This window comes from Cydia pomonella, chromosome 2 (genome assembly GCF_033807575.1).
Source record: "Cydia pomonella isolate Wapato2018A chromosome 2, ilCydPomo1, whole genome shotgun sequence".
Classification (NCBI taxonomy): Eukaryota; Metazoa; Arthropoda; class Insecta; order Lepidoptera; family Tortricidae; genus Cydia; species Cydia pomonella.
Genome location: NC_084704.1, coordinates 14,771,031 through 14,783,598, shown reverse-complemented (window position 1 = coordinate 14,783,598; position 12,568 = coordinate 14,771,031). Strand labels below are relative to the sequence as shown.

The following is a 12,568-nucleotide window of genomic DNA, read 5'->3' as shown; positions in this document are numbered from 1 at the left end:
ACCCTCAAGAAGAGGGTGCATATAGGTCAGTGGCGTACTATTACTTGTGAGGGGTGTTAAAGATGTGCCATAGTACTTTGACACTTACCTGGTTAAGGACCAGGGAGCTTGGGATTCAACCAACATAATAAAATTTATTTGCGTAGGTTATATTTCGCAGGTATTTTGCCACATTTCTTTGCTAGTTAACTTAGTTTTAGTTCTAGTTAGGTTACGCCTCGTAAATAATGCATCGTAAGAAAGCAATTTGGGTATAATTTTGGCTATTTTGTGAATTAAAATTTGATAATTGGTGTAATATTATTAACCCATTCAGCGCTAATAACGACACGTGGTCGTTTTGCCTTTACGAAGAATTTCCTCTAGAAACCGGGAAACCTATCTTATCGGCTACAACATAGCCCTACGACCGTAGCTCAGCGTGGATTGTTTATCCAAAGTACATACGATTGTATAGAACCTACATATTTAAATAGATTGGGCTGATTAAGGAATGGCCGCAGCCGATGAGAGGAATGGTGACAGCTTCGAGAATTGTTATTAATACATTCACCGTTTAGCTACGGTCGTGGCGCTACGTCGTAGCCGATAACATAGATTTACCGGTACGTGGAGGCAAAACGACATGTCGTGATTAGCGCCGAATGGCTTAGCTGATTTTACTTCCTGTGTTGATGCTTGTTGCCTGTGACGACAATTCTTTTCATAATCTTTGAGCGGTCTAAGAACTATGTATGTAATTTGCGAGACAAATAATAGCTATAAGTAAATATTAAACAATCTTATCCTAAATAATGCTTCTTAATACTTATCACTCATTATAACAATTCTATAATATAAAATTTAATGTGGCTTTACACATTGATTTCAAGGAATAGAAGGTCTTTCCACGCTGGAATAATTGTGGCAAAAATGGACTTAATAACACGAAGCTTCATGGTTGTATTTTTTTTTAATAATTTTATTTTAGTGCAGATTTCGGACTTCACGAATACTATGGGACAAGCTCTAAGATTTTTAAAGCGTAAGTCGCAATCGGAAACGAGATTGTCTTGAAAATAATAAAACACAATTGACACAATCGATTTCGACTTTATTGGCCATAGAGCCACAGGGCTTATGTGAAGTGCATTGCCGTGTATTCCGAACGGCTGCTGAATAATAAAACATCTACTTTTACGGTCCCGTTATCTTAACTGCCATATGGGTACGTAAGCGTCACTAGCATATAATAGGTACGAGTACAAACGAAGCAGTCAAACATGAGCGTGCTCATGGTTGGAATTAATAGTGTGGCACTTATTTCACTATCAGGCAAATTCGACCGTACACTGACATCGAATGATATTTGAACCATGTTCTTTAGTTTTCAATTCGCCGGATTTCCGTTTAGTCAGATTGTGACGTACGTAAATCTGGCGAAACAGGCATACGGCAAAACAAGAATCCAGTGAATTGAGAACTAATCAGTTATCATGCGTCTCGCTCGCGCCAATGCATGTACAGACAAGTATAATATCATTCTATCAGTCTATATTTGAATTGGCCTGTATGACAGCATCAACGCAGAAAAAAAAATAGGTAGAAGTCTATCTCGAGAGAGAGAAGAGTCGTGGAATATATGGGAAGCAATACATTTCACGACTATTCTCTTTCATGGACAGACTCTATAATTATATCCAAGTAGCTATACCTAGGTACAAAATTATATTTCGCTACTCCTGATTAGACAAAAAACACTTTGCATCCATTTTTTTTTCAGTCGAAAATAGTTTTTGCAATAAACAAGCTTTGCATTAGCAGATAAGATGTAATTTTTATTAAAGTTCTAAAAACCTCCATAGTTCTTGAAATACAGAACATTTAAGGTAAGTACATATAGATTGTTATAGAGCAACTGGTTTAATTTTGTGAAAAACATACTAGTTCAATTAATACAAAGCCAACTTTGAGCAGCCGGTCAGTCATCCCCTACTAAGCTCTTTATTAATATGCATATTATACAGAACGTTTATGCAAATGCATTTTTTGCCGCTCATTGAAGTAAATTTGCATTCATTTGAGGCCTCGTTTTTGATGTTCAATGGTACGCATGAGACATAAATATTTTTTCGCATTGTTTTTCGGATGGCACCATTTTGCATAAAGAGTACCCGGTTCATCGTTTTATACATCGAAGGGTAACGATCCACATTACTGTTTGGATATTGCAGTCTTTCATCAAAAAGTTAAAGGTAGGTAGTCCATTTGAAATCACCCTTTTTCAGTTTTACAAGGATTATATCGGATTACCCGTTTTTAAAATGTCGAGTCATTCATAATGAACTATTGGTTTAACGCAGAGTGTAAATAATAACAACCGTTTCTGCATTGATTGGTAGGTACTTATGCAAAGAGTTTGATGAAGTTAAACTCTGTAGCAGACATTATATCCTTTCAACATTAACTAGCATGTATCCAGAGTTCGTTTTTACTCATAGATTTGTAGGTTAATGCTCAAGGAAAATATTAATAAATGAAGGTACTATGAAACCAGATGCTCATCTAGTTCTAAGCAGATTGCTTTCAGCTTGCAACGCGTTGAAATGCAAATTCCTACCAGATGCATAGTAATATTTAATAAAGAAAAAAATGTGAGCGGTCATATCATTATGTAGATAGGAGTGGCTGTAAAATATAAAATACTTGTGATTTTGGTAAGTAACCTATAGCTTGCTAAACTGTAGTTCGACCTTTCTTATTCCGGGACGTAAGTAAGCATTGAACTCTAATTCAAATGATTAAGAATTCAATACATACTGCAGGAATCGACGCAACGAGCGGTAAGTAAATCATGTGGATATTGTAACTTGATTTTTTCTATCAATATTGATTGAGATTATATTAATGAATAGCAATGTAACAACAAAAGAAACAAATCGTCTGAAGGAAACATTTCGAAGCACGGCTTAATGGATAAACCTGAAGTGATGGTAATTAATGACGCAACAGATTAATAACAAGGGACTAAGTCAAAAGGCGAATTATAAGTAAATCTAAGCAAGAAGGCGGGGGACGGAAAATGAGAATGTCACGTTGTAATCGGATGGTTGGCAACCCTAGACGAGACGTTGATAAATAGTCGTCTGTAACGACACGATGCGCTGTAGAAATGTCATGAAAGACTAGCGGACGGTTCCCAGAGATATTACGTTGTATCAGCGGGATATCAGAAAAATGTTAATAATTATAGATCCATATAACCGAGTGGGCCCTATAAAAGCAATGAATTAAACTGTAGGCTGTATTCTTCTAAGTGACCACATTTGCGACTTAAAAAAAATAGGTAACATGTGTTTTGATTTTTAGTACACTTACAGTTTGGTCCTGGACCCAAGAATGTATTTAAGAATTGAGGCCGCCAAGATTTTTGATGTATTTTTTTAGGGTGGGGGGTTTATGGGGGACTCTCAACTTTATCTTGATATCTATAATATATGGTGGCTCCACTTAAATACATCTTAGGAACACAAAGATTATCTCTGCCAAAGGAAATATTTTGTTCAGAGCACGCCGTATTTTTTGACCTTTTTCGGCTTGTGCAAATACGCGGTGACTACAAGCAACGTCAATAATACTCGTAGCGTACGTATAACAAGAGTAAAATATCTGCCAACCTCTAGTAGTTCGCAGTTAAAAAGTCTGTTTAAACTCCAGTTTCATTCGCTACTATTGATGCTGACAGTCCATATCATAGTTCTAGTTGCTATTGCTTTAACTAAATGTAGTTTGGGTTGCTTCGTTATTACATATAGGTAATTTAAACATTTTATTCTAATAAGTAGAGTAAAGTTAGTGTACAAACATAATTATTGGACTACATTTAGGTATTTTGTGTATTCAAAATATACCTACAGTACCCTAAGATGCCAATAATCGGCGAAATTCGCGAGTAGTTATACAAGTAAATACTGTTATAAAACAAAGATTAAGTTTATATATGAGTAGGTACGGTCGCCATCAGATATATCGGAGCGACCAAAGTGGTCACAAATATCTAAACACGCCTCTATTGTCACGGCGTTAGAGTGATAGGTAGTTCAGATATTCTTGAGCACCTCAGCCGCTCCGATATATCTGATGTCGATTGTACCTACTCGTATAAACCCATACTCATATTCTTTATTTCAGACCATTATACATTTAAATCATAACCTTAATATCCATTTAAATTATAAGATTAAAAACGAGCCACTTACTGGTATTACTTAGTATATGTATAGAAAATTAATCTTTGCTTTATAACACAGAGTTTACTTGTATTACGACTCACATTAAGATTTATCTCGCGAATTTCACCGATTGTTGGCGTCTCAGGGTTTTACAAGCAAAGCTAGCTAGCTAACCATAGCATGCTGGGGACTATTATTTTACGTTTACCCATCTAAATTCAACATACGTATTTACTTAAAATATAAAATAAACTGCACAGAGTTGTTACACTCACATTGTGACAACTCTGTGTAGTTTATTTTATTATTGTCGTATCTCAGTATCCAATTAAGACTTTGTACAAAAATATCAAAATATGGCCCAACATGGCTAGAATAAGCTGCTCTACCATTCTTGATCAAAATCGTAGGCGGCTATCAAGTACTCTGTATATTGAATTACTATGGGGAGAGAAGATTGTGTCATAGTTCGGGGGCGGCACTTCGTAAAGTTTTACGAGTGCTCGACTGAATCACTTATGTCAGCTTCAATCTCGTATGCTCATCCTCATCTGTACGACGTTGGTGGTCCTCTCATTACTAATTTAACATTACCTATTGGTTACGTTTTTGCTATTTAATAAGATATATGCTTGCGAAAACATTATTTGAAAAATATCTCGCTGTTGCCACGAATAACATTTATCGCCTACTTATAAGCTGTCATCGGTATTTCTGTATAGAATTTAGGGCCACTTTATAAATAAATAATAATAATAATAAATAATAACGGCCTGATTCGAACTTTAAGATACGTAAAAATTGCCTAAAGCTACGATATGCATTGGATATGTCAGTGTCAAAGTGAAGTTTTTGTTTGATGAAACGTCACTTTTGATACTGACATATATAATCCATATCGTATCTTTAGCAAATGTTGGGTTGGTTGAATCTTACGGGCCGTAAGTCCCATAGTAGTAAGCTCAATAAGGCTTGTGTTGTGAGTACGATAACTATATATTAAACCGTGTTTCCTGTAACAGGAGCAATAAATTAAACTGTAGGCTGTACTACTCAAACTCACCAACATTTGTTCAGCAACTTTTTTGTTACGTTTTAAGGGTGACAAGCAACGTCAAACACACTGATGTCAGCGTACATTGAAAATAATATTAAATTTGTATGAAAAAGATAAAATCTAAAGATTTCATAATTTTTAAAAGTTGTTAATCAAAAGTTATATCGTTTTAGGAGTACAATATATGGTTTAATTATTTGCTCGTGTTACAGGAACTACCCGGTATATGTAATATAAATATATTTATAAATACGTAAATACATAGTAAAAACCCATGACTCAGGAACCGGATCCCTTTGTTTGACATATTTATTGAAAGTCATAATGTAATGATAGTCAGATTATCATTAGTCGTAACTCTGAAACCGTTAACTTTTCATGATTTTCGTAAGGTTATCCTATAGAGTTAGGTTAGGTTAAGTTTGTTCCATGCCCATCCTTTAGGTTGTTATGCGTTTTTGAGAAAAACCAAATTATGACTAACGAAAATGGAGACAAACAATATATTATGCCTTAAAACTTTATGGGAAACAATAGAGACCCCTCAAGAACAAATATCTGTGCTTAACACACAAATAAATGCCCTTACCAGAATTTAAACCCTGGACCATCGGCTTCATAGGCAGGGTCACTAGGCCAGACAAGTCGTCTTTGTACACGATAACACTTACTCCTGTAGACTCTTCAATGGTGGCGACTTCCAAACTCCGAATAATTTGTTTATACACAAGTAGTAGGTACGATATATACTCGTACCTATTAAATAATTATAATAGAACTGCAAGTTGGGACACAAGAATGGGTACCCAGAGGAGAAGACACAACTACATATTTGGCGATTAGTTTTCTCCTCCGCTTCCAATTCTTTTCGTGTCCGTATATATATATGTAACCTACATGTACTTATGTTATACTAGCTGTTGCTCACGACTTCGGAGACGTGGATGTATTTCCATGAAAATACTTTCAACCCCTTTTTAACCCTATAAGGGGCTGCATTTTCAAAAGGACAAAAAAAATTTATTCGTATTTTATATTACTTTCTGTTCCTATTAATTTAAATTCCCTACTCTAATCATTCCCATTATAAACTTTCAATCCCTTTTTAAACCTATTAGGGGATGAGTTTTCAAACCGCTGAATATACTTTACTCGTATTGAAAAAAAAAATCTTATTACGAAGTTTCAAGTTCCTAAATAATATAAACCTTGATCGCCATACAAACTTTCATCCCCCTTAAATTACCTTTACCACTGAAATAACCTTTATTTTATTTCAATATAATACCTTTTCCCGAAGTTTTAACTTCTTATACAGCCTAGTTTAAAATAAAATGTTGACACCTTACAAAAGTTAAACCCCTTTTTAACCTCCTTAGGGGTTAAAAAGGGGTTTTTCAAATCAATTTTTCAAAATCGATTCATAGCTGTAGTACACTTTATAAATGGAAGCTCTTGTGCAAATTTCAACTTTCTAGCTTTTGTTGTTTCAGCTCTGCGTTGATGAATCAGTCAGTCAGTCAGTGTTACATATACACGCATTTATATATATATATATATATATATAAGGATTATTACATGTTTCCTCTCGGACGGGACCATACTTCTGAACTTTGTTAGGACTAAGAACAATACTAGATAAATTTATAATTGTCCACCAAACCATATTTAGATATTTATACCATTTATATAAGTTCATTTTTATTATGCTACTTTGTAATATGGGTTTTACTTTGAAAAGGAAAAAACAGAGCCATATAAAAACAATATTGACGACATTTAGAAACCAAAAGGGTTGAGTGATGAACTCTTTTATAGGATACTTTATGAATATTCGTAGTTAATGAGCCGTCCCAGAAGGATAACGTAATATTCCGGGGCCAACAACTCGTGAAAGGGTAAGATTAATTACTGGCATTTTTGTTTTAGACACCAATTTTTCAAGAAATACTGGAAACTTTAGCTTGATTGTATGAGTATGCAATATTTTGCTTGATTGTATGCAATGTTTATTTTGGTTTTTATTTTTTACATACCTCTACACGTTATCTATCTAACTGTCGTATTGTATCGTAATCTGTTCAAATTTACCTAATCAGTAGAAAAAGTATTTTCGATTGAAAATGTTATGCTAAAAGTCAATAATGCTTAGCGTGACCGCAGTGGACAACAATAACTTTTAAAACGTAGCCAATAGCCATAAGGAAAGTAGTTAATATGATTATATCACGATACCTCTGTCGTAGACTAACACATTGACAGTACTTGCCCAAAAACCGATTATTTGGTTTAGTCAAATATGAGTAGGTACAAGTTCCATAAATTCCATAATCTCAAGTTCCATAAACATAGCTCATTTTATATAGAAATTTCTACAGTATCAGACCTATTTTATTTGTTCTTACATGTATTTAGAGTGATGCAGTTGAGAGTCACAAAAAACAATCCGTCGCTAAAGAATTGACATTGATTGAGTCACGTTCTTATTTTAAAACGACACGCTGTAATAACAAACATTCAAGTAACATAACATATATTATAACAGTATAAATTAGTTTTAAGTCAAAACTAAGTGAGGCTAATTTTTCTAAATGGCAATTAGGTAACCACTCGCTATGTCTAGAAATTGTTTTTTTTAAATGCCGGGGTTAAAACTAGATTACTTAACCATTTCCTTAGTTATATCCAGTTGCCATAAAGTGCACCAGTGACAACGAGAAAAGGTAACTATTATTTGAATTTGAATTTCAGTTTAAACTAAAAATTATTACAGGTAAATAGGGCATTTTCTATAAACAATTATCTTTCTCCTTCTATCCTTTCTGGTGATATTTCCTATTCTTTGTGAACCGACTAGCTACTTTTTGCTTTATCGGTTTTTCCACCTAATAATGTATCGTGTATGGTGGCGTGAGAAGACACCATTTGTTACTAACTGGACACAGCTGAGCTCAGGCTATATACCTGCGTCCAAAGAAGATGCATTACTTTTTAAATCGATGCACATTTTACCTTATAAAAATAGAATGCACCAAATAATAATCCATTCATTGTGCTACAAAAAAATACTACTTTTTGTGTCAGGAAAACTCCACTTTTATAAAACGATTGTTTATATTATAAAATGAAATATAAATGTAGGAAGTTCCTATTTAATTTTATTTTTAGCGAAATTGACCACTGATTTTCCAGGATAAGGCTAACGGTAACACTGATTTAAATTTAGTCTTTCAATCGTTTGTCGCAAATTTTCGGAGTTCTTTGAGGTCCGCGAAGTTTCACCATCACTTCCGATACTGGTTTCAGCTTGTCTTGTGAAATAAACTGGAAAATAATAATTTAAAAATACTGAAATTTAATAAAGTCGAAGTTCAAAACTGACTTCAAACTGTATATTTTAACTAAACTGTGTATAGTAATTTTTAATGTTCATATGGTAATTAGACTTTTGTGCAACTATGCCAACATTTTAAGAGAAAATGATACATACTTGAGTCTTTTGATATATGACCCCCGTGATGTGGTTTCCCCACAGGATCTGGAGCAGGAAGGGGCCGGTCTCTTTACCGGTCTCGATCATGTGAAGCTGCATCCTCGCTTCATGTGACAGGGCGTGCTCTACAAGGTATGTTTAAGGTTAAACGTATTCTTGGCACATTAAACGAAAATAAAATGTTCCTTGTTTATTTAAAATACTGTTATTTTATTTTTGACCTGTGCCAATTCAAGTTTTAGTTATTAAATTTCATCTTAATATGATACTGATATGAAACTCATCAGATACTGATCTGTCAAAAGTGACTTTTTGGAATCGAGCTTTAGTAGATCTCATTTCAAATGATACTGATCTGTCAGTGTCAAAAGTCAAAAGTGATGTTTTTGGTTGAAGATTGATAAAATGCGCTTTTCAGCAGGTCCTCTAAAGAAGATTGGAACCATCTCACATTGGAATGATGTCAGATCTCATGTTAGATCAGTATCACATTATATTGTTGGAATTGGCCTTTAACTCATTGTAATTTTAGTTTCTCATGTAGGTATAGTTTGGTCTAGGACCGTCAAACATAGGCAAAGAGAATCATACTGACTTTGTCTTAGTAGAAGCCTACTAGCATCTAAAGACCTACGTGTTGGATCTATATCCCCACGCAAGCCTCCCGGCCTTTTAATAGACCGGGATTTTCTAGGCCCGTGAAATCCAACATGATTATATAACAAAATGGGAAAAAATGTTTATATTTTTTTATGTAACAAAATACAATGTACAATGTACCTATAATTAAAGTTTAGACAAACTGTAAAACAGTTTGTTAGCGAAATACTTACTGACGCTTACTGAAACGGGAACGTTCAAGCGTTTCGGAGGCCAATCGCCGGGACGATGGCGAGGCGGAATCGCAAATTCGGATGGTCGGTCGGCTGAAGCAACAAAAACAACTAAAGGAATAAGCTTTCATTTTCTAATAGAAAAAAAAATGAACAATATACTCATGAAACACAACTCCAATATATAATTAGTAACAAAGGTTTTGGTCCTTAAATATTTAAGATAAACCTAAATATTTAAGATAATATACCTGTTAGAAAGAATCCTTATATCTTGTGCTATTTCATATAAGTTTTAGTAGATTGATTGCAGTTGTTGTAGCTTTTGAAAACACATTATTTAAAAAAAAAATAGAAAAATAAAACCCTTTTTCGCAGATCAAGCTATTATTTCCATCAAAATATTCAAAATATTATCAAAATGTAACATAACACCACTTCCAATACGAAAAGTTTTAGTAATTGCTCGCTAGATGGCGATAGCGTCGAGTTAGATCGCGCAAGCGTTAGTCTTTCACAGTTTCATGGCATGTATCTGACATTAGTATGCAAACCTTTCGCTAGATGGCGGTAATGTCGAGATAGAACGCGCAAGCGTTTGTCTTCTATAGAATAGGTAAACGGCCCGATTCGGCGAATGATCAAGACACGTTTAATAAAGATTGATAACTAAACGACATGTCAAAATTGATGTTTATTTCGATTCCACTTAGATCCCATGATCCCAATAAGACCTATCTACGATATTTCTAACCTCAGAGTGACATTGGTTGCCCGAATCGAGCTGCTTCTGTCAATAAAATTATACTATATAAAAACGATATCTAAATGAGAACTTATCTAAACTATATAACTTATCGTTATCGTATTTCATTCTTCGAATCGGGCCGAAATTCTAAGTTTGTACGGTGACATGGTTTTACAATGCGAAGTATTTTGCTACTTTGTGCACTGTCCCACTACTGTTACTAGAGATGCTCGGAGACACTAAGTATTGTAGCCGGTGGTTTAGTTCGTGAGGGTATTAGCTCATGCACACTCTTGTGAGTCTACACTTTTACACGAGCTGTGTTACCTTTTTTGTGCACTGTTGTCTTTCGTCGATTGGAATCGCCCCATCAATCCCGCCACTTACAAAAGTATTTTGCACTTACGAAACAGTCGACGGCATGTAATACTAACAACGAAACGAAATGACCAATAAAATTAGCCTGAGAGGTGTTACCGGTTACTAGTCTTCAGTACAGTATACAAAACTAAATATCTTCTACACGTCCTGACTTACCAAGGTGGTGCCCTAACCTCCCGACTCGACTGCCCAATTCTACCTTAACTCCCCTAATACACATTTTAGACGACGGTTTTAAAATTCTCATAATGAAAAACTTACTTATATCGCTCAGGTCGGTGTTTAAAGACATAACTTGCTGGAAGCACCCATTAGCTCCCTCCAGAGATTTAGACCAGACGTCGAATGAGTGCTCCGAGTGATACCGTTGTCTTATGTAGATTCCTTGCTTGTCAAATAGATCTTTTGGGTGTGGTGCTATGTTCGTCGCGTTCATGAGCCATCGGAGACCGGACTGAAAAAAACGTGTTTGAGGGAATGTTATTCACTCTAGGCAAAAACTTTAGACCCAACTTACATTACCTGTAATTTAGGATGGTAGCCTTAAAGAAATTGTGTGACTGACATCCATATAATAAATACCTATATATGCCTTTTATCGTTATTATTCAATATCATTCACGGCTAGTGTAACGCAACTTGGATCTAAAACTGTAGTTTAAGTAATTGTTGTATACTCATGCGCGGTAAAGAAAACGATCTTATTATTTTTAACACGTACTCTGCGCTGCTGTGACAACATGTGTCTGGTTATAGAATAGGTCTTACTCACCTCTTCAATCTCACTGAACTCTACTTCATAGCACGGCACCTTCTGCTTATCAGGAAACATGGCTTCAGGCACGATTGCGACCACATACCACGTTCCTATTATTTTCTGAAGATCGAAGTTAGCGTTAAAACCGTTACATTTTGTTCCGTTTCCCGAAGCTTCCACGTAAATTAAGCCTACTAGTAGGGAAACTCTTAACAAAATACGGCACATTTTTAAGGTAGGTAGCATCTTGATGCTGAGGTACAGATCACTAAAGTTTGAGTCGCAAATTGGCGTACAGAGCTATGAAAAGATAGAACGACTGGAGAATTAGTCAGCCTAGACTGTGTAAATCTTTTAGAGTACTGAATCAATATTTTTTATTGCATCACATTGATTCAATAAAAAATATATAGTTAGGAAGTACCTAGCGAAGTATAGATATCGCACTGAATTTATACTGCTCGACTTTGTAATACTAAAATTTCAAATTTTTTCGACAATATGCGTAGATGTGCTACGCATGCTACAGGTACTCGTAGCAAGCAGGTATATCTACAATAGCAAGTGCTTTGATAAATACTCGTAATATTTAAGGTTAAAATAGGCGATTTTTTCTCAAATAATTCTTTACTAGATAACCTTTAATAAGACGTATTAAAATTAAAGAAATATCTATGTCAGTATTAAATTTCTGATCTTGCAAGATGATCGTACTTAAGAGACAGAATCAAAAAGAAAAGAAATAGCTTGAGAAATACTTTCTCTTTCCTTCTTAATCTAGTGTCACTAGTCATTTTTCAATAAAAAAATGCCCTGTATCGAAGTTCCGAGGGCTAAAACACGGCGGTAATTCGAGTAACAAGTAATCAGCGTAGGCAGTAATTCGAGTAACACGATAATACTTGCGATGACGGCGTGCCACAGTTTACAGGATAACCCAATTTACGTAGAAAAGATGAACGACTGACAAACTGACAGATTGACTCGGATTTAGATACGCAGTCGGAAATACGCTTAGTCATACGAGCACCACTACATATTCTATTACGACTATTACATACTCGTATGTTCTACAATTTGGTACTTAG

General features: G+C 34.9%; 1 protein-coding gene across 2 annotated transcripts; it reads right to left on the bottom strand.

Annotated features, from left to right (window-relative positions):
- Window positions 1-8,406: 8,406 nt before the first annotated feature.
- On the bottom strand, window positions 8,407-11,864 carry LOC133534458 (uncharacterized). 2 transcript variants are annotated; one of them, XM_061873592.1, is made up of 5 exons: window positions 11,496-11,864; window positions 10,985-11,177; window positions 9,595-9,687; window positions 8,759-8,886; window positions 8,407-8,592 (listed from the first exon to the last, which is right to left on the bottom strand). In XM_061873592.1, exons 1-5 carry the CDS (start codon window positions 11,724-11,726, stop codon window positions 8,491-8,493), a joined length of 747 nt encoding a protein of 248 aa, XP_061729576.1. In that variant the 5' UTR covers window positions 11,727-11,864; the 3' UTR covers window positions 8,407-8,490. The 2 variants fall into 2 exon arrangements, with proteins under 2 accessions (XP_061729576.1, XP_061729575.1); XM_061873591.1 differs by having other exon boundaries at window positions 9,595-9,705; window positions 11,496-11,755.
- Between the last annotated feature and the right edge of the window lie 704 nt (window positions 11,865-12,568).

Coding starts and splice junctions, on each gene's coding strand:
- LOC133534458 (XM_061873591.1), bottom strand. CDS start 11,726: ATGCTACCTACCTTAAAAATGTGCCGTATTTTGTTAAGAGTTTCCCTA. Junction 11,178..11,495: donor AGTTCAGTGAGATTGAAGAG/GTGAGTAAGACC, acceptor CGTTTTTTTCAG/TCCGGTCTCCGATGGCTCAT. Junction 8,887..9,594: donor TCCCGTTTCAGTAAGCGTCA/GTAAGTATTTCG, acceptor CATACCTTGTAG/AGCACGCCCTGTCACATGAA.